The 24,940-nt window shown below is 41.4% G+C and overlaps 3 protein-coding genes across 6 annotated transcripts; 2 read left to right on the top strand and 1 right to left on the bottom strand.

Moving 5' to 3' along the window:
* The first annotated feature begins 1,939 nt into the window (after positions 1-1,939).
* On the top strand, positions 1,940-10,152 carry rbm22 (RNA binding motif protein 22). Its single transcript, XM_044363687.1, has 11 exons — positions 1,940-2,085; positions 4,866-4,919; positions 5,009-5,038; positions 5,158-5,290; positions 5,400-5,500; positions 6,061-6,233; positions 6,376-6,576; positions 6,692-6,856; positions 7,344-7,432; positions 8,896-9,024; positions 9,287-10,152. The coding sequence occupies exons 1-11, from the start codon at positions 2,032-2,034 to the stop codon at positions 9,439-9,441; spliced, it is 1,284 nt and encodes a 427-aa protein (XP_044219622.1). The 5' UTR covers positions 1,940-2,031; the 3' UTR covers positions 9,442-10,152.
* On the bottom strand, positions 9,894-15,488 carry myoz3a (myozenin 3a). 4 transcript variants are annotated; one of them, XM_044363692.1, is made up of 6 exons: positions 15,348-15,488; positions 14,811-14,904; positions 13,650-13,813; positions 12,420-12,501; positions 11,534-11,717; positions 9,894-10,664 (listed from the first exon to the last, which is right to left on the bottom strand). In XM_044363692.1, the coding sequence occupies exons 2-6, from the start codon at positions 14,893-14,895 to the stop codon at positions 10,481-10,483; spliced, it is 699 nt and encodes a 232-aa protein (XP_044219627.1). In that variant the 5' UTR covers positions 14,896-14,904; positions 15,348-15,488; the 3' UTR covers positions 9,894-10,480. The 4 variants fall into 4 exon arrangements, with proteins under 4 accessions (XP_044219627.1, XP_044219626.1, XP_044219625.1 ...); XM_044363691.1 differs by having other exon boundaries at positions 12,348-12,501; positions 15,331-15,487; XM_044363690.1 differs by having other exon boundaries at positions 12,348-12,501; positions 15,336-15,486.
* A 1,279-nt stretch (positions 15,489-16,767) lies between these two features.
* On the top strand, positions 16,768-24,940 carry LOC122990375 (soluble guanylate cyclase 88E-like). The gene is made up of 18 exons (XM_044363723.1): positions 16,768-17,292; positions 17,487-17,627; positions 18,585-18,724; positions 18,814-18,948; positions 19,042-19,165; positions 19,256-19,375; positions 19,504-19,588; positions 19,981-20,067; positions 20,309-20,426; positions 21,001-21,130; positions 21,319-21,465; positions 22,106-22,252; positions 22,346-22,502; positions 22,578-22,687; positions 22,812-22,901; positions 23,518-23,676; positions 23,785-23,922; positions 24,100-24,940. The coding sequence occupies exons 1-18, from the start codon at positions 17,173-17,175 to the stop codon at positions 24,250-24,252; spliced, it is 2,301 nt and encodes a 766-aa protein (XP_044219658.1). The 5' UTR covers positions 16,768-17,172; the 3' UTR covers positions 24,253-24,940.

Here is a 24,940-nt window from a genome sequence, read left to right as displayed (position 1 = left end):
TTTCATTATCTTTTGAGAGTAACATCTCTAACAGAATATAAGTGAGATAAAATATTTATAGAACTGATTATTGATAAAATGAATGGACGAAGCAGCTGGCCCTTACTGCTCATAGTTTCAGGACAACAAATAGCCTAAAAAGAAACATGAAACATGATTTTAAATTGACTGGAATACAAAGAATATACCTAAATGAGCGCTAATGTCACAGTGCAACACATAAGAACATAAAACACCAACAGATGTGTTAACACCAATCTAAGAATAGCTTATAATTTCTTGAATGGACCTCTAAAAAGTGGAGCAACAGCTGAGATACTACACCTACACATCCTCTGACCTTGTGACTCATGAGGTTGGTGATTTTGATTACGGAGTGGCTAAATCCAAGACAAAGCCGTCCTTCAAAAACAGCTTTGGCTGTCTCATCCACATCACATGGTGGAGGAGACAGGGTCACACGACTCATTAAGACAAAGAAGGCGATGCCCAGAAGGTTCACTTTGGTGTCCCACTAAACACGGGGCACGAGACAGACTGTGCACCCTGCTATAAGGGAGATCAGGAGGAGGCAGAGATCGACTTAACCCTTTCTCATAGAAATATGATCATAGGAGCAAATGATGAGCACAGGGCTACTGATTCATCAAAAGGGAGATGTTCGCCTAAAAGTAGCCTACAAATACAGCAGACTTGCTTGTCTGACCTCCTGGATGGCAGCTGCACTAAGAAAGAGTTGCCAGCTCTTCAAGCCTGTATCTAATCCTTGTCCTTTGACTCTACAGCCTCACCCTGACCTTAAATAAACATTAGGGGCTTAATGCCAATCCGTTATCTCAAACATCCCTTGCCCCACTAATTGGTGTTTCACACAGCAAAGACACCCTGACCTGGATTGGAACAGGTGGGTAGCTAAACTGTAAGTGGACTACACAATTGGCTTATACAAGCTCACACACACACACACACACACACACACGTAGCCAGTCTGTCTGTCTCTTACTCTTTCTCTCTCTCTCTCTCTCTCTCTCTCTCTCTCTCACACACACACACACACACACACACGCACACGCAGTAGCGGAAGGAGGAGGTGGACGAAGGAGGAAGTAATCATCATGTCAATGTGCATGCAGTCCACCCCCACTACACAGAATCTTTGCAATTTACTGTCTCTTTCTTACACTGTTATGTTAATTGCTTAATATTCATGTTTATTGCATTAATTTCTGTTGACATCTGGACCACATTGAATTCCTTGTATTTGCTACTTGGCAGATAAATCTGATTCTGAACTCAAGAAAAAATAGTATTTCCACAATGTAAAAAATACTCTGTTGTAAGAGAATGTGCATCGAAAACTTGCAGAAAATAAACATTCAGAGGTAATATAGGTGAGTGAAGTATAAAAAAAAATTAAAGGAGGCCTGTTCATTATGCAGAATAGCCCGTCTCCGAGAGTTATATTATCATATTATTGAATAAATTATTTATGCATTATTGATGCATTCACATCTTTGTACTACAACATCTATTGCACATGTGTCCCTCCTGGGAGAGGGATCCCTCCTCTGTTGCTCTTCCTGAGCTTTCTTCCATTTTTTTCCCCATTAAAGGGTTTTTTTTGGGACTTTTTCCTTATTCGAATCGAGACAGAGGATGTTGTATTGCTGTACATACTATAAAGCTCCCTGAGGAACATTTGTGATATTGCAAATACAAATAAAAATTGACTTGACTTGAATTATGTTTGACATAAAGTGCAGTATAAGTACCTCAACATTAAATTTAAGTAGCCAACAGTATTTGGATAAATACTTTACTTTCCATTAATGCACACACACAATCTCTTCTCTCTTTAAGTCTTTGTAAAGATTAGATGCTAGAAGTCTCTATTTCTAAGTGAAATTATTATATTGATTATTATTATCTTGAAATAGGGCGACACCCTAAGGTGAAACGTGGCTCTCTGGCGCGTTGCATTGTGGTCTGACACCTCCGGTTGTTTGGCCCGTTTGGCTCGCACTCTGCAAAATGGCGACATCACTCGGCTCCAACACCTACAACAGACAGAACTGGGAAGACGCGGTACGTTTAATCGGCATAATTTTTCATACCGTAGAGACTTTCACTATAACACATTTATTTCCAGTTACATTCCAGGAGTTAATATGATCACAAAATCTGCTTAGTGCCACCAACCGGGCCAGTTTGCTAGATAGCTAGTTAGCCCCCAGCTAAAGCATGGCTGCTACCTTGTTTAGCATGTCTCCGCATATCCGCGTTAACTACAGTGTTAGTACGTATAACATCACAATTTTTCTTTGCAGTGTCGTCAGTGGGCTTCAAACGAGGGGCGATAAACATCCAAGATTTTTCTCACAATCATGGCTTATTTAAATCTAGCGGTTAAACGTGTAGTTATTGTTGTGTTAGCTATCTAAGCTAATGATGCTAGCGCTAGAATGCCATCAACAATGATGTGAAGAAACTAGCGACCAAATTCAAGTCACAGTTGGGAAACACGGAATCGAGCCGCTCTGTCATACTATTGAGTTCGTTATTTTTTCAGTGTTGGACGGAGTTTTGTATTAAAAGTTGAGTTAGGAGCTAAACGCAAAGACCTGAGCCCGCTAACCGGACGCCATATTTTTTTCCTAGGATGGCGAAGTCATGACCCTCTTTACTCTGCCTCTGATTGGCTCACCCTTATAATCTTACCCATAGACACATATACGTAGACGCCGCATTGGCCGCTGGATCGTACGTCAACGTCGCCGCCGCCATATTGGACCGGGCAAGACTCTGTAAACAAATACTAGTAAACCTGGGAGCTGCGGTTTTCTGTATAAAAAGCACTGTTACGTTTACATTTCTCTACCGATTTTAATGACTCTTTTTTATATTCAAGGGTTTAAGATCTACGTGGAGTGAAAAAAATGTCTCCAGTTACTTAGAATCACGATAGTTGGGCTATAAGAGCTGCTAGATGCCCATGAGAGGAGTGTGCATCAACGTTAGGCTTATAGTACATGAACTGAATGACTTCCATGGTTGAGAATAATTCATTGTCATAAAAAATTTATAAATTCACGTTTGTCAAACATGGATTTGGCCTATTTTCCTTGGTTAATACTTGTGGAGACATCCTTAAACAATATGATTTAATGTACATGAAATGTGCAGAAAGTTTTTACATTTTGGAAATGGCCTTTTATGTCTTTGTCCCCATCATTTTAGCTTTCCTTGTGCTCCAGGTCAGACCACAGCTCACAGATGTATCATAGCAACAGGCCAATTGCGGCGTCTGTGTCTGTGCTAACCAATCTCACTCCTCACGCCTAAACCTAACCAACCCAACCATAGACATGTGAACCCAACCAACAAAGGCAACAAGTACTAACCAATCAGAGACAGAGTCGGGTGGGTCATGACTTCACCATCCTAGGAAAAAAAATGTGGCTAACCGCACAGGTCCAATTGTCTTTAGCTTATATTCTGACTCATGAAGTGTTTGAAAAGTGGTGTGTGTGTGTATTATTAACATCTCTCAGTTCAGGAGACATGTCTTATTATATTTAATATTTATTTGTATAGGGACAAGAATATATCATGAACAGCATTTATAGCCTAAGGTAGTTTGCAATGCCTGTTCCTAGATGGGCATTTAAAATACAAAGCAACACAAAACACAAACAAATATATTATAAAAGTTTCATAAAATAACAAGCACCAGATGACTCATGACTACATGACTCATCCCTCTTTAAAAGCTGTTTCAGTTTGAGTTTTAATTCATCCCATCATGGTCTATTTTGAGTTCTGTAGGTAAAGAGTTCCACATGTTGATCCAAAAAGCCGTCTGTCCAAGTGAGGATTTACGAAAGGGCACCTTATAATTCCCAGTAGACGCACCTTGTGTTACTGATAATTACTTGAGCTGTGCTAGTTGTCATGATAGTCATCTTGGTCATTGTTGTGGGGAATGTATTTATTTATCCAAACGGTATTTTAGGTAAATTGAAGTTTTCACATATTTACCAATTCTTACTCTTTAGTTTAATATTTTCACATGAAGCAACTGTATTTTTGTGGCCCTACTATAAAAGGCAACAAATCAGTTTCCTCTCTTGAGCTATGACACAAGCGGGCCTTTGGCCAATGTTGGTTTTATCAAGACACCAGAATACAAACTTGGCAACCCTAGACTATGTAGTTGACATTTGTGCCATACGAGCCGCTTATATTTAGATGCTTGGCTGATGCTGTGGGGAGGATGAATTCATCCTCTGGGGTCTTATCATTCATCTACCATTGCAAAAGCACTCAGTTGGTACTTTTAATAATATCTCTGTAATGGATGTATGTAGCAACTTACTTTAAAAACTGTCCTGCAGCACATTGTTCAGTCGTTATGAGCCGTCACTTGTTCTTATAATATGTCATGTGATATCACTGCAGCACACATATTCACATAGCCCAATTTATGCTGAAAAAAGATATCAATTACTTGCTTGTAACTTACAGCACCGAATTTATACAAATGTTCATCTATTAAGAGAGTCAAGGCACCAGTAATAGGAAAAAAAATGTCTCAGACCGCAGAGGGATAATGTGGGGTCATTTTTAAGCAGCTAGCACTTGGACTGAAACAGCATCCTTCAACAGATGGCAAAGTAAGTCCCATAACATTCTGTGTATTCACACTTGTAACTTCATCAAGGTGCCCAGAGTAGAAAGTAAAACAGAGATTGTAGGTCAAGTTACAGCTTCAGACACTTATATCTGAGTGCTGTTAGATGATGGACAGATATGGTGCTTTTTTTGTTTGTTTGTTTTTACTAAATCAGCATCTCTTTGTCTTTCAGGATTTTCCAATTCTGTGTCAGACATGTTTAGGAGAAAACCCGTACATCCGTATGGTGAGTGAACATTAGTGTCTTTGTGAATTTGAGTTGACATAATTTGGTATGTGGGTTCTAATTTAATTTATCTATGTTTTGTTTTACAGACCAAGGAGAAATATGGGAAAGAATGCAAGGTATGTTTTGTAAAATACCTAAAATCATAATCATGCAGCACACAACATAGTTTGATCATACCAAACACAGTTTAAAGTAAGAATACTTTTTTTTTTTTTTTTCATTCTTTGCCCATTAGATCTGTGCTCGACCCTTTACCGTGTTCCGTTGGTGTCCGGGAACACGGATGCGTTTCAAGAAGACGGAGGTCTGTCAGACATGCAGTAAAATGAAGAATGTTTGTCAGACATGTTTGCTAGACCTGGAGTACGGTGAGTCTTTAACTGTTTATTTCTGATTTGGCCTGTCTATATGTTTTATGTCTCACAGCATATAGTATATATCTGAGTTTAACCCCCTGTCACATATTGTGTTTAACAGGTTTGCCCATCCAGGTCCGAGACACTGGTCTTGCTATCAAAGACGAAGTTCCTAAGTCAGATGTGAACAAAGAGTACTACACACAGAACATGGAGAGAGAGGTATATTTGTTTTTATTGATGCATGCAGATCATTACACTAGTTATTGAAAAGTCCTGATCATGTTTCTTCATCCCTTATCTGAGTTTTTTAATATTGAATATTTGTTGATACAGAGTGTGAGCCAGTTATTTTACTATCTTAATTTTTACTATACCTTCCTTTTAGCTGTATAATAGATCTGACAGTGCTCATTACTCTACAATGTGCCTACATTTACACTGGTTAAGCAATTAAGATATGTTTGATAGCTGAATAATCTTCTATTAAGAAAATAAAACGTGTATTCCAACTTTCCTTTAAGAATTTCTTACAATATTTTCGTGTAGTGTCGTAGGTTTGGACATGATTTGGTCAGACTGTCTTCATCTCTGCAATGAACAGAAGTATTGGTGTTTAATGCAGATTTCAACCATCAGCAGCACTTTAGAGTTTTGGTTGACCTGTAACATCTCGCTGAGTCAAATCAGGACCTCCCTAACTAGTTGATAATAATCCTTGCTAAGATTGGGATTTTCCTGTCGTCAGTCCTTCATGTCTGTTTGGACCTCTGTGTTCTCAGATAGCCAATTCTGACGGCACACGGGCAGTGGGCCAGCTAGGTAAAGCTACCAGCTCTAGCGATATGTTGCTGAAACTGGCTCGGACAACACCGTACTACAAGAGGAACCGGCCGCACATCTGCTCTTTCTGGGTGAAGGGAGAGTGTAAGAGAGGGGAGGAGTGTCCCTATAGGTGAGTGGTGCTTTACACAACAGCAAACTGTTGCAGTGTATTAGGGCTCAAACCTGGTGCTGTGGTATCAAAATACTTACTGCTTATTATCTGAATTGTATGTTATGGCTCTGTGTGAACAGTTGTCTTTGTGGTTTCACAGACACGAGAAGCCCACAGATCCCGATGATCCACTTGCTGACCAGAACATAAAGGACCGTTATTATGGTATCAATGATCCAGTAGCTGACAAGCTGCTGAAGCGGGCCTCGACCATGCCCCGACTGGACCCACCAGAGGACAAGTCCATCACCACCCTCTACATAGGGGGTCTGGGAGATACTGTCACAGATGGAGATCTCAAGTAAGGATTTGTGTTTCATCACAAGCTCTCGTATAACCTGTGGCCATTGTTACGATTTTGAAACTTTGATTCAAGTGTTTTTAGGTTATCTGAGCTCGTATTTCTGTTATCGCAGGAGTCACTTCTACCAGTTCGGTGAGATTCGTACCATTACCATAGTCCAGAGGCAGCAGTGCGCCTTCATCCAGTTTGCTACGCGTCAGTCGGCTGAAATGGCTGCCGAGAAGTCCTTCAACAAGCTTATCATCAACGGACGGAGGCTCACTGTCAAGTGGGGAAGGTAAGAAGCTGATCAAGAAGATGTAAGTTAAGCATTAGGGTGTCTGTTACCACTCTGACCCCTTCTAACACTGAATCCATATCAGTAGCTCATGCAGTCATTCAGTATGTGGATGCAACCCAAAAAATCTCATTCTGGCCATCTGATGAAAATTGTCAGCTTCCATATATCTGCAGTAAGTGGAGCCCGTGAGGAGGAGATAGAAATATTTATAGTAATTTTCTCATTAAATGCCAGGTGGTGTCAGAAAGTAATAACCTGGAATAATGCTACTGTCACAGTCACAAATTATAATACTGATTGCTGTGCTTTTGAAATATGATTATTACCGACACAGTAAGAGTTTAACTTTACAGAATTTGAGAACAGCAGGACACTTTTCTATCCTGGACACAATTCTGCTGCTGTACACAATCCAGTGGTATTTGACAAAGTAAGTGATGTAGTTTAATATACTGTATATAACTAATATGGTTTGTCTTTTTAGGTCTCAGGCAGCAAGAGGAAAGGAGGGCATTAAAGATGGTGTCAGTGAGATGGGTACCAGACTTGATCCTGTACCTGGGCTGCCTGGAGGTAAGTCTGCAAACACACAAAGAGTTGAAGTGTGTGTGTGTGTGTGTGTGTGTGTGTGTGTGTGTGTGTGTGTGTGTGTGTGTGTGTGCAGAATGATATAGCCATGTGAGTCTTATTTTGTCTAACTATAGGGATGCACCGCTCAACTTTTTCAGTCCCAATATTGATACCTGGTCTTTGGGTATCAGCAGATACCGAGTTTGTTTAATAAGCTGTCAGCCTCACTGTGTGGAAGAGACTGGCATCATTCTTTTATGTGTAAGGCAACATCAGGCTTGACTTAAACTTTGCTTTCCTAACTTTGTAAAACAAAATGTAACAAATAAATACATAGATATAATTGTATTGAATTGTTATTTATTAAAATAATGGTACCTGATACCACATTGGTCCATTGTCACCGATACCCGATCCAGCTATTTGAGTCAGTATTGGACTGATATCTGATATCAGTATCGGTGCATCTCTACTAAACACAGTTTTCGCTGTTTTTTTTTTTTGAGACAAAGGTGGCAAAGGTTGGAGAACATGCGTGGTGCAGTGACCATTGTTTGTGCGCGCACCTTTTTAGTGTCGTGTGCTTAAGTGGAAAAAAATGATTTGACAGAAAAAAAGTGTCCATAGGTATTGAAATTTTATACCAACATGACACAAAAATATGAAAAATAAAGCTTGTAGGCCTGGGACGACATGCTTATCTCCTGATTTAATACTATGACGATAGATTCGATTCAGAATCAACTCTCTATTCAAAACTGATGCTTGATTGAATGAAAAGAAAAGGGGGGCACCGTTTTCAGTCTCTTGCTCCACTATACTGTGTGCCAAACCATTCACTGGCGCTGCTTTAATTAATGAACTAATTAATTTAAAAGCATCTTACAGTCTCCTGCCTGTATGAGAATAACAAACTAAGGGGGAGGCGGAGTGCTCCTCTGTGTTGTTATTAACGTCATGTCTCCAGCAGAGGAGAGCAGCCTCTCTGCTGCACCGTCAGCTCCGGGGAAAGACATCTCTGTCCAACATGCTGAGTGGGCAAAGGGTGTCTGAGGTGAAACAGACTGAGCACTGAGTTATTCTCTTCACCTCAGAGTTGGTTTAAGTTGTTTAAAGCTGCAGTGTGTGTCGGTCAGCCGGTCTGGTTTGTTACTGCTCGAGTTTGCTGCTCCGCTAACGTTAGTCTCTGAGTGACAGCGTAGAAAGTTCACAAAATACTTAACGTTCGTCTTGCAAAGGTAATTATTTAGTCATTAAATCAAAAAAATGCTTACAACTGCTGCTTTTTTTGAAGATGAACTACAAGCTAATTTAATATTTAATGTCTAAATTCTATCAGTAAGTGTCGACTCTTTCACATCTTTTTTTTTGGTCATTCCTATTGGGATTGATAGTGGAAACCAAAATTGGAATTATTGTGGACATTTATTTGTTTGTATTCAATTCTGTTTCTGATTGTATTGTAGCTCTACCACCACCACCAGCGCTTGATGAAGAGGCTCCTGCAAACTACTTCAACCTGGACCCTAGCACCTCTCCTGCTGTCATGAACATTGCTCTGCCTCCACCTCCAGGCATCAACCCGCCTCCTCCAGGTAAAATCACAATCATAATTAAATAAATGCAGCTTACATGTGTATGACGTGTACGGTGCATAGTGAATTGTATCAAATATGAAGTAAAATGTAATTCTAATTAGTTTATTCTTGGATTAATTTTGGAAATTGAAACTACAATCTGGTATTATGTCTGCCCAATTTTTTCAGAGCTGCTGAGACTTAATTTATTTATCATGTAGCAGTAAGGTGTGTAGGATACATAACGCTGTATCGTCTTTGTCCTTTTTTGCTCCCCCAGGTTTCGGCCCACCGATGTTCCACCCCATGGGCCCTATGGCTCCACCTATGCCCCCTCCCATGAGCATGAGACCTCCAGGTCAAATCCACTACCCCTCCCAGGATCCTCAGCGCATGGGTGCTCATGCTGCACACGGCTCACGCCATGGCGATTAGCTGCCAGAGTGAAATCATTATTATGATTAGGTGTCATTTTTTTCCTTACATCAGACCTGGTCCGGTGCTTTCACTTGAGATGCTGTTGGAGAGCCTGAAACCTGCAGACCACTTCTGGTAGAAAATACAGGATAACATCAGATTTATTGTGCCACCTGCAGCGCAGCGAATGAACTGAACGAGCACCATCTGTGTCTGGAACGACGACAACCAGGATCTTACATGATGACTTTGTCACCACTTGCAGTAATAAAAGTGCTAGAACAGCATCTAAACAGCGGACGTTAACATAGTAAATGACCTGAAACATGAGTACTGGCCAATGTGATCAGAGCCATATGGTTATAAAGGGTTCCTATAACTGGAGCCATTGTACATATGAAAATGTATACTTAAGGTGAAATTTGCATTTGTCACATTGTTTAAGTATCATTTGGAGGGGAAATCTGAGGGATTTTTAAAACTGTTCATTCTTTTTTTTTTATTTTTTATTGACACAATCTTAATATTCCACAGCATAATGACTTAGTTTATTGTAAGGCTTTCTTTGAACGTTGTTTTCACTTGTCATTAAAGTGACTCAATTTTGTCATTCATCATCTCAGAGTGTACATTATTCATCAATATTCATGCACCTTGATGAGGGGAGATAAAGATGTAGAGCCATAGTGTGAACAGAATCAGATGGAGACTGGGGGGGGGGGGGGGGGGGTTGGAAAAACACAACAAGAAGTCTGGTCATCGATTGGATAAGATACTGCTAAGAGCAAAGGAAGGATAGGTAGGACTGAGCGGCCTGTGGCGGCGTTGTCCTGCCTGGACTCGACTGGTAATGAACTGTTGATTCCATTATCCCGAGTCAGCCTCAGCTGGTCAAACCACTCAGCAGTAGCAAAGCACTTGCTATATCATGCAGGAGTGTTTTTTTTTCTTTTCCCTCTCCCCTGCAGTATCTACTGATAAACATGGATCTTTCATTTGTAGGAGGAGAGGAGCAAGCATATATCAGTCTTTAGCTTATCAGTCCCTTTTTTTTTTTTCATAGTTCATTAGATTCTGGGGAGTAATCAGCTCCCCATCCCCGGGGTGCTCTGTTGAAATTGGGCCGTCGACACATGTTTTCCAGAGCGATGCTGGGCAGGTTTTGGGCTTCCACTGCCTCAAAGCCAATCACTGGGATCACCCTCTTGCTGGCCATACCGCCCCCGAATGGCATGGCAGATCTGAGAGACAAAGAAAAGTCCTTACTAAGCAGGGTGGAAGCATTGTGTTTCATGTTCCTGGCAGAAGTATCACATGGCTCACACTCCTTCCCATAAAGGGGGAAAACCTTCAGATGGTACATGATATCTGGTCATCTCTCATTTAACTCTACGCCCACTGGGGGATTCAGGATGACTGAGTAGTGAACTCAACCTCTTCTACTTGCATAGCTGCTCTAACTATTAGTTGAGTTCAGATTTAATTAAGGCTTCATAATTTCATAATAATCTTTGGGGTGTAAACAGATCCCTCCACAGAGGGTAAAGTTCCAGACTGGCTGGCAGAGCGAGTGACTGACTAAATGAGTACAGTCTGAGTTTGGCTTTCATATATTCTCTATTTCTCCATCTGCCCGAGTTTAACCTTTGTTCTGCCTCGCCGGTGTGATGCACTTCCTTGTGTGCCATTAGAAAGGTGATTCCCTTTCGTGCGCAATCTGTCTTGTGTTGGGGCATTAAAAGCTCGCAAACCCGGTGGATCATCTTTCAAGAACCAGGGTTCAAAATAGCCATCACGCAGCTACAGTCCAAGGAGGTGCAAGCCAGAGACTGGATTATTTTTCAAACTGTGGAAACATGGAGTGGAGCCGAGGGAAGAGATGATTGTGATGGATAACATGGTTAGGTCATCTGGGGGTCTATTTGAAGATGGGTGGGTCTGAAAACATGTGCTTCCACAGAACAGGATTAAATCATTTAAGTTGGGGTGAACATGTCATTTTCTCTAACTACAAACTGATCCTATCTTCCCCAAACTCTCTAGCCACGTCTAGTTCATTTAGTTGAACTGAGCCTCAACTGGAAGTGCAGATATGAAGGTAGGATTTTACCTGTTGAAGCACCTGTAGTTGGCAGGCTGTTGTCTGTGTGGGAGCTGGGGCAGCTGGCTACTGAGGACAGCCAGGAGCTCTTCCCTGTCTCCCAAAGCTTCCCTCCAAGGGGAAGAGTAGGATTTGGGGATTACTGTTGTGTTGAACTTCTCATGAGGAATTTCCTTCAGAGGACCAGAATATCCTAACAGAGAAAAGGTTCAATCTAAGGTTATACCTCTCTTGGCAAGGTGAAAGCAGTGTTACTTTAATTTCATGCTTTAAATCCCAACTAAGCAATACTCAGTCCCCTGTGTTGAGAAAAATGAATAATCCTTGTGCTTTTGAAACTAATTACAAAACCTATTAACTCAAAAAAAAAGCAATCCCCAACAAAGCACAAACAGAATCTAATGCAAATAAATCTCTTTGATGTCACTCCTATCAACAATAGGAACTACAGTAATTAGATCTCAGTGTGAATCCCAGATAATAAACAGAGCTTAGCACACTGTCAGTCACACTGTAAGCAGTGCCTTCTGTCAGGCCGAGCACACAACAGCATTCAGTAGAGATGCTCACAAAAAGCAAAGATAATTGCTTTCTGCATAATGCCAACTCCCCTGGCACTGGTCCCAATATCACAAATTCATTTGCTCACACATTTCCATATAAAAGGTGAATACTAGCAGATCACAGTGTCCATGCATTGCCCAAGCGTCGGCTTTGTCCAGGCACTGGCGTTGCTCAAGCGTTTGTCATTGCAGTGAACTAGTCCTATGACTTGTGGCAGTCTGTGGCAATCCTTTCTACGTCCTTGTGTGTTAACATTTACCTGGAGCGAGGACATCAGGACTGCCTTTCTTTGCTACAGTCTTCTGAAGGTTCATGACCAGGCTATGCTTACCAGGGATGGAGAAAGCCTGGTTCTCCTTTCCTCCCTGTGGCTCTTGGATGATCTGCGGAGGAGGAACGGCCTCTGGATGGGCCTGGGAAAGTGAACCCAGTTAGATTCGTGCGAATGTATTTACTCCCTAAATACTTTACTCCACAGATTTTAGACATGAAGTTCACTTCACTTGACTCATCACGGAGTACTGCTCAGCTTGTGAAAACAGCTGCATAATGTCCTCTGTGGCTCTGGAGGGAGGAATCAGAGTTATCTCAGCTTGACCTTGAGACTTTTTAACAGAGAGCCTGCATTATAAATTGAGGGTTTGCAAGAGGTGGGCAGCATTTAGGAGGCAGGGAGAGGTCTAATAAAAGATGCTATTGAATTGCATTACGGGAAGCATAAGATCCAGTGTGTCTGAGGCTTGAGTCATGCTAGAAACTAAATGGGAGAATATCCAGGCCTCTTCTGCTGAAAATATCTTCTGGTTATCTCCTTATGAGTTAGCAGACATTTCAAAAACTCTATTGGCATATATTCAGGGTGTAATCACTTTTTCTTGTTGCTATAATAGCAAATGTTTGTTTAGTAGTGAAAGAAAACCATCATAGAGTTTTTTAAATGCCTTTAAATATCCTCTCCATTTAAGCATGGTGCACTCAGTTGTAATGAAAAGAGAAGGGGGGTTGGAAGATACTTCTATTAATTACAAAGCAACACTTACAAACTTCTAATTTCACATATTCACAGCTTAAGAGTTGCTAATAATTCTGAGACACACATTTGAATGATACTTTGTTCTGGTTAATGAGTGACTTGTTTCACATATAAACTAAGTTTGGATGCCGGCATCAACACACCAAGGGGTCTGCAGAAAGGGGTTGAAAAAGTATGTCTCTTATGGGTCCAACCTTATGAAGAGGCAATACTAAAAATTACCAAAGTAACCCTGTAACATCTCCTCTTACAGGAGTCGTTTTGTTTTTCTTAATGTGTCACTCATTCATTAAGGCGAGAGAAAGCATGCAAGATGTTTAAGAAATGAGACAGCAGACACCTAGGAGGGTCAAACTTCGTTGCCCATTAATTATAGTTGTTTGATAAATCCAGTACACTAGCAAGCAGCTATTAGGCATAAACTACATGTCAGGACCACATGTTGATAATTTTGTCTGTTCAAGTTGCAGTTAAGTGCTTTGCATATGAGTCACCGTGTGCTATGCGCCGTCCCTGTCGGTGCCTTACATTGATGGTGTTGTAAGCACCATTGGCAGCGTTCTCCAGTGTGAACCTTTCCACCCTCTTCTGTCTCTCCTGAAACATGCGAGAGCCTCGATTAGATGGAAGATTGAGCTCCTCCATCATCACGTCTTTTGGAACGCTCATCTTCTTCCCCAGGTTCAGACCCTCTGGCACAACATGACATAGAAATGAAGGTGCTTTAATTAGTGATTCCACTGAATATTGCTATGCATGTTCCAAATTGCAGCATTTGAATAGTGAAATCTATTTGCCCCCGGTTTGTTCATTGACTATTCCTGTTGTGTGGCACGACATGAGCTGACTCTAACCCTGCATAAATACATCATGACATTTAATCGTGAGAGGAAAGGCAATGATAGCAGCAACTTCCAGACATTTGGAAAGAGAAGAAAGTAACACAGACTAATAAGGACCTTTGGCAAATCATAATGTCTCCTCTGATCTTCTTGTTTCTGTCGACTCAAACAGCTGAGGGGCACCGATTTAAAAAAGCAAAACTGTGGAGCATCACTAAGTTGGAATCCACACAGCTTTTTGCTCAGGGTCTCTGCTCATGTTATATCACGGCACAGTGGAAGGCCTGAAATAGTCTCTTGATGATGTCAAAGGGTGTGTAATGTTTGTTGTGGTCCAGGGTTGCATGGGTAACTGGGCATATAAATAGGATCTTTGGATGAAAGACTCATGTGAAAGCGGATGGCCCTCTTTCTCACACACGATAAGTGTTTGGAGGAATCTGTGCATGTGCCACCCTCGAGGAGCTGCCTTTGATCGGCCTGTGTTAAATTCACTGGTGGGAGTCACATTTTGCTGAGTTTAGGGGACTCGGTTTCAAAGCCTAGCTGGCGGGCAGCGCTGGAAAACAAACAGTGCAAATGGGATGGTCCCTGCTGGAACGTTTGGAGAATTTCATCAACACACAAGCACTCCTGGGATTTGGGTGTGCCATACTGCATGTGGACTAACACACTTTAATGTTTGTCTCAATTACATCTGACAGACACGGATGTAATCACACACTGTAACAGTCTGAACGTGGGTGTAAACACACACAAGTTGCTGACGTAATATATAAACCAATATGTGTGTAATTTTACTTCCAAGTATTGTGTATGTGTGTCAGTTCAATACATCCAGACTCACCTCCTCTGACCTCCTTAGACAGAGCCTTAGCCTGCAACATCCTCAGCTTAGCCGTGTCATCCAGGCCAGATTGCATCATCATCATCTTTGTCCTCTGATAGACACAGACATTTTCATACAACATATAATCTATTACTGCAAATTGCTTCTAAATGACTTATGATTTTGTGGTAAAAGTAAGAAAAAAAAACTTCTAGCAATCTCCTTACTTATATTTTAATTATGTTCCTAAAATTAAAATGCTTCTTATGTTGTTAATCCTCTTATTGTCAATAACTTCACGTATTAGAAGATCAAAAGTTTCACATTGCAGGCAATCCATGGTGCATAATGATGAATTAAAGCAGCATCACAGATCATCATAGAAATGTATGATTTCATCTGTTCCATCTTTACCATTTGTTTAAAAGATCTTCTACATTTATCTTGTTCTCCTTTAGGTTTAAACCATCATGAGAAAGGTTATTTCCCCCCTGCTGATGATGTGTTGTTGCAATAGTAATCCTGTGTCACTACTCACCTCACCTCAGTCCTCACCTGTGTGTGCTGCCTGTCTGTCTGTATGTCCGGTGTCGGAGCCGGTCCGGATGGCTGTGTGGTTTATCCTGCACTGGAGCTGGGATGCTTCCACACTCCTTAGCAGAGAAGGAACAGTCTGTATAAAACTCATCCCAGGATTCCTTGAGTACTTACCTCACTGGGTTATTTTAGCAGGGGGGTAAAGAGAGTGAGGATGGACGGGGGGAGTGTTGAAGGAGGAGGGGGGGTAATGAAATGGTGATTAGGGGGAAGGGGCAAGTATAAAGATTTACATCTTGACCTCAAGCCTCTTTGATAATAAAAATCTGATACCCTGTGAGTGCGTGTGCGTGTGTGTGTGTGTATGCATAATAACAGCTGCTGACTAGACAGTGACACTGAGCTCCCAGAGAGGCCAAGCATTCAACCTCTCTTCTGCAAAAATACACACAAACACAATTTCAACTTCTATTTTCTCTTTTCTGTCTTCTGTAGAACACTATACAACTACTGTGATATACACGCTCATTTACAAATACAATGTGTTTCCCACGCACAGACAGTTTTACAGGAGCAGCTGTAAATTGATGGGGTCACTGCGATCAAAGGTTGTGATTCCGTTTTCCAGTGTAGGGTCAAAGGTTAAACTCTTTGGCAGTTTGCTCTTCCATTTTGGACCTTTAATGTCCTTTTCTTTCACACTGCTGTGAGTTATGGCCATTCTACATGTCTCTTATTACACACTTGTCAGACAGATTGTCATAAATAACAATAAAAATCTTTTTGCCATTGTTGAATTTTTTCATCCACCAGCTTACCAACTGCTGAGAAACTCCAGTTGTGATTTCATAAACCAACACTTTGTGTCACACTAGATGTGATGCCCTTTAACTTTATATTTGGTTGCCCTTTTTGGACTCAAGTTAGTCTTTATCGAGCAGCTTTTTTCCCCCCACAAATTGATTCATTGAGCTCAGCGGAAGCCCGGAGGAAAAAAAACATTTTCTTTATCCCTGTTGAGATTGGATATCGATTTTGCACCTGCCCTGCTCCACAATACCCCTATCCCCTAGTGGGGAGCCTCCCAGCCTCAGAAAGAAAATGTGGAGTCATTCTGAGTCACAGAAAATCATCTGCAGACACACTATATAAGTTTAACAGTTGTTGAGTACAAAAAGCAATATTTATAAAGAGAAACCAGAGTAGGTGAGTAGCTTCCTTTTAACACTTTTGTTGTCTCTGTATCACACAGAGCTTTAGTAATTAGAATCAATCTATGTACTGCCAGTTTATTCAGACTTAGCTTATAATTATAAATACAATTATAAATAATTTTCAGTGTCTATTAATAATTCAGCGATTTGAAGTGTTTTTCTTGCAAGAACAATAGCAAGAATAAAGGACAAATTCCAGTGACAGGTGTCATCTGCATTTGAAAGGTGGCCTCCATGGTGTGTTCATGTCACAATGAGAGAGGTGAACAGCCACCAGGAGCTGACAGCTGACACAGGAACAATAGATGCCCATTCAAACACAAGGGCTTGTGTAATTAGAGCACCTTTAAAACTGTTTCCCAAACCTTATTTGGCTGGTTTGTCTGAGGAAATTCAAAGCTCCACAGGTGTACTTGAGGGCAGGAGAAAGCAAAAGTATCACTATGTTTTTTATAACTTCGTGCTGAGAGCTAAAAGCATTAAAATTCAGCTTGCAGTGCTGAAAAAGTCATCATTCTGAACTTTTCTTATTTGCTTGCAGGTGCTTTTGGGAGGACTGTTGGAAGTCAATCAGTTGGGGAGCTGTCTTGCCAGCGCTCAGTTTGAGCTTCAATCCTGAGAGAGACATTATGTATGGACTGCTGTGTGAGAGTCTTCATGACTTCATCAAGGAGTCGTATGGAGACGATGTGTGGAAGCTGGTCAGAGAGAGAGCTGATGTCAGGTTACACTCCTTTGTCACCCACCAGGTATTTCTGAAACAAATAATTCTACATGATACTGTACACACGAGTAGAATAGTAATAAATGTGTCCTGTTTTTGATCATTCATGTCAACTGCAGTCAAGTTTTCTCTGTCACTGTGTCTGCTTTTGTCGAGAACTTTTCAATCAAAAAATGTGTTTTTCTAGAGACACTAAAGTCTGTATATGTGCACCTGCAGGTGTATAGTGAGAGTGTGATTCCCCGTATTGCAAAGGCAGCCAGTGGAGTGACAGGCACACCCTACAATGAACTGATGAACTCCTGGGGTGTCTACTTCCTGGGATTTGTAGGGAAATATGGCTATGACAGGATCCTCAAGGTGAGAAAAAATCTCAGACTCGAAACTGTCAAAACTCTGCTGTCTTGTACAAGATATGTGAGAGAATAACTTAACGCTCACAGAACTATGTATCTTAAATACTACCACTGTGCTATGGTAATGTTTGACAGAGTATCTTATATACTCTATACTGTTCAAAACTAAATCTTTTATCCTTGTCGTTGTAGTCTAAAAGGATTATTGTGATTAAAGGGTTTTTATGTAGTCTTTACACAAATGAAGAAATAATTGTAACTGATTCAATTAAATTCTATTAAAGTCAGTAGAAAATTATGTCACACAAAATTACAACCATTAAGATTTTGCACATTTTCTAAAATCAGGGGTTATCAATAGAATACAGGATGCAATAATCCAACATAATAATCCATGCACACATTGTAGTTTGGTGTATTATTAACCCTGGTTTTGGGGTAATTTCTGTCCAGCCCTTATTGATAGAAAAATAGCTATTTTGAATGTTTCTGCAGAGCTGTTTTGGGGAATTATGAATTGAGAATTTGAGTAACATAATGCAGTCAGTGATTTTCTGGCAAAATAGATGTAAAAATATTTTTAAAGGGAGAGTCCAGTGATTTAGTATTGCACCATTTGGGTGCAGTTCGGGGAACTCACAAAGGACAGATTACAAAAAGAACAGTCAAGCAGAGGGCAAGACATTCAGATTTTTATTCTCTAGTGTTTGTTAAGCTCCCTAAATTGTGGATCATAGACGTGTTGAATTTAAAGTCTCCAAACCCACACTGAGATTATTTTCGCAGAGTTAACTTCCTGTGTCACAGGAGACATTTTACAACAGTTTTGACAACTTACATCCCATGATGAGTAAATGTACCTTTTTGTGTCACGTTGGAGTGTCACTTTAAGAATATTATAATATAAAACTTATTACAAGTAGGGAAGACATGAACTGCCACCTTCTGTCTCTGAATTCAGGTGCTGGGCCGTCATGTACGTGACTTTGTCAATGGCCTGGACAACCTTCATGAATACCTGCGCTTCAGCTACCCCAAAGTGCAGCCCCCAACCTTCTTCTGCCAGGAGGAGTCTGCCACTGGAGTCACCCTCCACTACAGGTCTGAGAATTTGTTGATAGACTATCAGGCATCAAACATAAAAGTAGTGGGAGACTGAAAGGTGTGCCATTAATCTCTGTGACCTGCAGGAGTAAACGCAAGGGCTACCTGCACTACGCCATGGGTCAGCTGAGGCAGATGGGGAAGCAGTTCTACGACACAGACATCCATGTGGAGGTGCTGTCTGAGCAGATGGTGGGAGACTACTCTCATGTCACCATGAGGTACACAAACACACATACACACACAGGTGGGCACAGCTCCTTTATACTCAACTTTAAACTTTAGAAAACAAATTTATCTGTGCGTCCGTGCAGGCTGAACTTTGACAACTCGGCTTACCGCTACATCATGAAGGAGGATGAGGAAGAGCAGGAGATTCTGCCAATTACCTCAGACTTCTTCTTTGAGGTGTTCCCCTTTAACATCGTCTTCAGACAGGTAATAGTTCTGAGTTGCGTTCGTAAATTCATCATGGGCAGTTAATAAATTAAGTAAAAGAACAATCCTGGTGATTCTCTGATTCTTTAGGACATGGTGGTGCACAATGTAGGCTCAGGCCTAGCCACAGTCTTCCCTGATCTGGATGGAAAGAAGATCAACGATGCCTTCTTGCTGGCTCGCCCCCTAGTGGAGTTCACCTGGAACATGGTGAGACTTCACATGTACTCATTTCACACCAGGCTTCAGTGCAATTAAGGCCTCAGTAATTTGCAATAAACAACAATGAATCTAATGTAAAAGATCAGCTATTAAGATTTGTGGAACAAAATTCACAGATTATCTCCCACCCCAACAACCTGTTTGAGATCATGTCCAAGGAGCCTGTGAAGAGAGAGAGGAACCTCCACAACCGAGTCCAGAGTAAGAGTGGGAGCCATGTAAACACTCTCAGGGGTGTGTGTCTTGTGGGCGAGGACTCGCTGGCTTGTGGTCAGATCAATTTCACTGCAGTCACTTGTAAGAGACACGCTCAATTTCAGTTTCATTAGATAAGGAACAGAGCAGGTGCGCAGCAAAATGGGTGTCCGTTGTTATGTGAGAGCTTGAACATGAACATTTAACCTTGAAAGTGGTGTTAAATTGAAGAAGAGAGTTTAGGAGGTGCCACAGTTGCTGAAATTGAATTGTTTGATGCCTTAATTCAACTTAAATTGATTGAATTCAGTGGAGCTGATCCCAACTGTCGGTTGTCATGGGTGGAGGGTGTGAATATGTGTGTTTATGGCTCTGATAGTTTACCCTGTTTCCCACAGATTCTGACTATGAAAATGCCAATCGCTCTGCTGACGTAGATGTGGAGCTCATGGCTTTCCAGTCCATCATTGGAGATGATTACAAAGGTCATGACCTCTCTGTTATTATCTAAAAAGACATATATAAAACCTGAGCATACAGACACTAAACCAGTCAGGCTGCCAAAAAAAACCTACTAAAGACACAGATATATTAAACTACAAAAGAAATTCATTAGGATGACATTGTTAACACAGTGGAGTTATTATCTAAAGCTGAAATTCAACCTGAAACTCATCTCTAAAATGTTTGTCTCGTTGGTTTGGTTTGATTGTGCTCCTCTTTTAGACGGTAACAGCGCTAATGCCATGGAGAGCTGGGGCGATGGGAGCCGCTGCCTGAAACTAAAAGGACAAATGAGATACATGCCAGAGTGGGAGTCCATCATTTTCCTGGGAACCCCTGTGTAAGACCTACACACACTCACACACACACACACACATATACACACTTAGACAAAGATCTTTATGAAAAAGCTGCAGTTGAAAAGTAAAACATTGAAAAAAGCAACTAGCGCTAAACTGAATTACGAGGCTGGAAATAAAAGCCTGGGCAGTGAATCAAATCAGGGGCCCATTCTAACAGCACTTACCATGCATGAAATGAGCTGCTAATTAGCTTGTAATCAGACAGTGCAGCTCTTGTGAGCCTAATGGGAACCCATTTGCAACTGAGAGTGTTTTCCACAGAGTACATTACCAAAACATCTCCCTCCTCTTCTAAAACATTTTGATTTGCAAGCTGAAGCCCTTATGTCTGTATTGACAAAATTACTGAAATGTAAATGCCATATCACGCCTCTTACATTGTTTATACTGTAGAATAGTAAAAATATATTTTTGTTCCCCAGTTTTATAGACACTGCTCTTGTTACTAAAATGAATCTGTAATTATTATAGTACATATTATTAATGTTATCATTGTCTCTGTCCTCTCCTTGCTCTCTCTTTAACTCTGTGTGTGTGTGTGTGTGTGTGTAGGATGGAGAGTCTGAGTGCTATGTTTAAGACCGGCCTGTACATCAATGACCTGAGCATGCACGACTCCAGCAGAGACCTGGTGCTGGCAGGCACGCAGCAGTCAGAGGAGCTGAAGAGAGCTCTCATACAGGTTCACTGCACCAACGTGCTGCTTAATTCTATATGTGTGATCAGCTCACTTGTCACTCTGCATTATGCAAAATCGCTCTGAAGCCCTTCTTTCAGTCTAGCAGCCCCAGAACACCTACCGCCTGAGATGAAAGAAACAAATTCAAACTTACAGTGTTTTTCTGTCCCTGTTCCTTGTTGAGAATGCAGGAGCAAAAGAAGTCCAGTAAACTAGAGGAGAGCATGAAAATGTTGGACTACGAGATGAAGAAGACTGATGACCTTTTGTACAGGATGATTCCCAAGCCGGTGGCAAAAAGGTTGCGCAAAGGAGAACCGGCTGTAAACACTTGTGAGGTCAGGATTGGAGAGCAGAGAAAAGAATATGTGTTTTGCCAAAGACAGTACGTCTCAATAAAACAATCCAAAGTAGAACAATCTGCCAGGAACATGTTGCATCTCTTTCTTCACTCATTTCATGTTATTTCTCTACTTTCATCTATATAATGGGCATTACCTTATATACCTGTAAAAATACCTTAAAAATATTAAACAAAAGAAAAGCACCAATCTTGACAACACCAACCATGGTTCATGTCAAAAACAATAGAAACAACTGCTTCAGTGCTTTAACATTTTCTTCTGTTTAACTCATATACACCCAAGCACTATCTTGTTTTTGGCTCTAAAAAAGCAGCACCCATCACCTCTTACAAACTAAGGCTTGAGGCTTACTTCACACACACACACACACACACACACACACACACACACACACACACACACACACATATTCATATAAATCCTTGGATTTCTTACTGCTTGCCTGGGCATGCTGGAGCATATGAGGCACACTGGAAACTTCTTGTTGTAGTGAAATTCAGTTTGAGTTGGAGCAGCCTGCTGATGGTGCACAACAATGCATACACTAAAATATGCTTCCTTCAACTGTGTGTGTGTGTGTTTGCAGTGAATCAACTTCCTTCCTCTCTCCCAGGTGTTCCCAGATGTTACCATTCTTTTCAGTGATGTGGTTGGGTTCACCCGCATTTGCAGCCACATTACTCCAATGCAGGTGGTCTCCATGCTAAACACCATGTACACTCTGTTTGACACACTCAGTGAGAAGCACCGAGTCTTCAAGGTTTGCATCTGTTTTTTTTTTTTCTCTGTGTAATGTACTTTATATACAGCATAGGTGCTGCTGTGTAAGAACTGCTGCCTCTCTCCTTTCCAGGTTGAGACCATTGGAGATGCCTATATGGTGGTAGCCGGGGCTCCCGAGAAGACCAAGTATCACGCTCATAACATTTGTGACATGGCCTTGGACATGGTGCGCTCCATCGATCACCTGAAAGACCCCTCAAACGGCAACAACATACAAATCCGTGTTGGTGGGTTGAATGTGTGTGTTTGAGTGTTTATGTCAGTGTTTGACTGAGTGAACTGACCTTTTGTTCCGGTTTCAGGCATCCACTCTGGGATGGTCGTCGCAGGCGTGGTAGGACATAAGATGCCGCGTTACGGTTTACATGGGGACACAGTCCACACTGCGTCTGCCATGGAGAGCAACGGAAAGGTACGGAAGATTGAGAAAGAAAATAATGCTTAAAAACATGTTATAATGTGTAAATATCACTTTTGAAGTAATGCATCAGTTTTTTTCTGTGATTTTGTGACTGGTCACTCTCTGTCTCAATCAGGAGATGCACATCCAGCTCAGCAGTGCCACTTACGAGCACCTGAAAGGAAGTCATTTCATTTTTGAAAGGAGGGGCATCATTACTATTAAGGTCAGGGGTCAAGACTGTCACCACAGCAACTAGCACCCACCACATTGAATGCATTTCCTCAGCTACTATAAAAAAAAAGTAAAGCGCTAATTACTTGTTGGAGGACATATGAGTAACACACAGTGATGATCACTTAAGAGGACATACATGTTTTCTGCACGCTACAACCTTCCTGGGATCCAACACTGAGAGTGTAACTGGTGTCAGGGGAGGATCAGCAACTGGATTTTAAAGAAATATAAAATAATAATAACTCACAATGTTTTGGCTCTGGGGATCCAGCACACTTAGTATTCAGAGCTGGTAATTGCAGCTTGCTTGTTGATTTGCCAGTCTATTTTATCAGCGGGTCTGACTTTGAGCCTGTACATTCAGTGATAGTGCCAGCAAAGTGACTCCCGAAGGTTTCCGAGGCAGCTGATTACAGTTGCCAATCTTTAGAGAGCAGCCATTTTTCATCAGGGACTTTTGACTATTGAAAATTCGCCATCTGCCTTTTTACTCCCCCACATAAAAGAAATTGTGCCTATGAGCACATGTCTTTGAATATTTGTGCATATGTTAGTCATCTTTATATCCTTTATTTACCTCTTTCTTCCATCCGTCCATCCTTTAGGGGAACGTTGAGATTGAGACCTACTGGCTTAAAGGAAAGAGGGACAAAGATGGGAATGCTCAAGCGGCATGTCCTCAGTTTGAGACCCAGACCATCAGCAAAGCCATCAGCAAGGCCACCATCTCAGCACCTGAGGCCACAGGGGATGAGGAGGGACTGGTGCGAATATAGCCGAGACAGTCACGCTTGGCTGGCACACACTCTTGTTTGCTTCATTGCTATCATCGCCATTTCTGATTCTGTGAGTTCTTCTATTTTTGCCTCTAGGTTTTCCCACTGGTTGCAGGGGAGGACGAGGATGATGTCAAGTCCATTCGTTCTCACCGTATAAAGATGGAGATTTCAGGCCATTCTCTGGAGGAGTCGATGGAGGAGTGCCGGGTGGAGGAGATGTCTGTTCATAAGGTGAGAGGGAATATCTGGTGCCAGAACTGCCTCTAACTGATTCTATCAAAATTCAAGTAATTTGGTAGGTGAATAAACACTTTTAATGACACAAATATATTTAAAACCCTGATTGATTTGATGTTGTCATTACCTACTAGTGTCTTTTTGTGATAAATTGACCTGTTTCTTCCCCAGTCCCACTATAAGGACGCTTTGCAGGACGGTCTCCAGGATCCTCTCCTGGAACTGGACTCGCCTGAGTCCAACAGTAGAGAATCCATCATGGAGTCCCACGACAGCTCCTGTGACTCCCGCTGCTCCAAGAGCGCCATGTGCACCATGTCATGAAACGCAACATACTAATGGTGCACAATCAGACGCCAACTGATGCTATAGCCAGTAATTCATACATATCACTGTTTCTAAAGCGCTTTTTGTACAACTCACTCAAAGCACTGAATGTTACGCCAGATAGGAATGCTCTAGGAATTTGTCTTTTTGACCATTGATGCTAGAGGTGACGAAGCTCTTATGGTGATGCCATGACAATCTCTTATGATGTGTTATTTGTACACACACTAGTTTGTAATACTTGATGTTTCCAGTGGCCTTTGCGTGGTGTTACATTGCACAACCACAAGTGTTAATTTAATACTTGTGTGAGCTGACCCTTCACCAATTAATACCTCACACCAGTAACCTCAAAGCCACTAAAAAGTCAACACTGGGAAATTTGCTGTGTACTCAATGTGTAATTTGTTTTAGTACCCAAAAGTGTTCACTGCCATGTGGTTCAGCTGGACACAAGCTCAGTTATTTCCTGCACTGTTTGTTCTGCTGCACCTTGTCTTTTTTGACATCTTGTTTCATCCTGTGAAGAAATGACTCTGAATCTTGCCTCCATCCCTCTTCCTCGCTCTCCCCTTCATCTCGCATGTCTGAATCATTGTTCTGTATCAGTCTCATCGAATACACAACCACAGCACACTGTAAACGCTTGTCAGCTCGGAAGAAAATAAAGTGAGAGGACTGCTGA

Source organism: Thunnus albacares, chromosome 10 (genome assembly GCF_914725855.1).
Source record: "Thunnus albacares chromosome 10, fThuAlb1.1, whole genome shotgun sequence".
In the NCBI taxonomy this organism is placed as follows: Eukaryota; Metazoa; Chordata; class Actinopteri; order Scombriformes; family Scombridae; genus Thunnus; species Thunnus albacares.
This window is presented reverse-complemented; position numbering and strand designations above follow the sequence as displayed.

Excerpts from the sequence above, each read along its gene's own strand:
- rbm22 (XM_044363687.1), top strand. The coding sequence starts at position 2,032 with ATGGCGACATCACTCGGCTCCAACACCTACAACAGACAGAACTGGGAA. Across the intron at positions 4,920-5,008 it reads AAAACCCGTACATCCGTATG|ACCAAGGAGAAATATGGGAA; the intron begins GTGAGTGAACAT and ends TTTGTTTTACAG. Across the intron at positions 5,039-5,157 it reads AATATGGGAAAGAATGCAAG|ATCTGTGCTCGACCCTTTAC; the intron begins GTATGTTTTGTA and ends TTTGCCCATTAG.
- myoz3a (XM_044363691.1), bottom strand. The coding sequence starts at position 14,895 with ATGATGATGATGCAATCTGGCCTGGATGACACGGCTAAGCTGAGGATG. Across the intron at positions 11,718-12,347 it reads TCCTGATGTCCTCGCTCCAG|GATATTCTGGTCCTCTGAAG; the intron begins GTAAATGTTAAC and ends TTTCTCTGTTAG. Across the intron at positions 10,665-11,533 it reads AACTACAGGTGCTTCAACAG|ATCTGCCATGCCATTCGGGG; the intron begins GTAAAATCCTAC and ends TTTGTCTCTCAG.
- LOC122990375 (XM_044363723.1), top strand. The coding sequence starts at position 17,173 with ATGTATGGACTGCTGTGTGAGAGTCTTCATGACTTCATCAAGGAGTCG. Across the intron at positions 21,466-22,105 it reads CGGCTGTAAACACTTGTGAG|GTGTTCCCAGATGTTACCAT; the intron begins GTCAGGATTGGA and ends CCTCTCTCCCAG. Across the intron at positions 22,902-23,517 it reads GGGGCATCATTACTATTAAG|GGGAACGTTGAGATTGAGAC; the intron begins GTCAGGGGTCAA and ends TCCATCCTTTAG.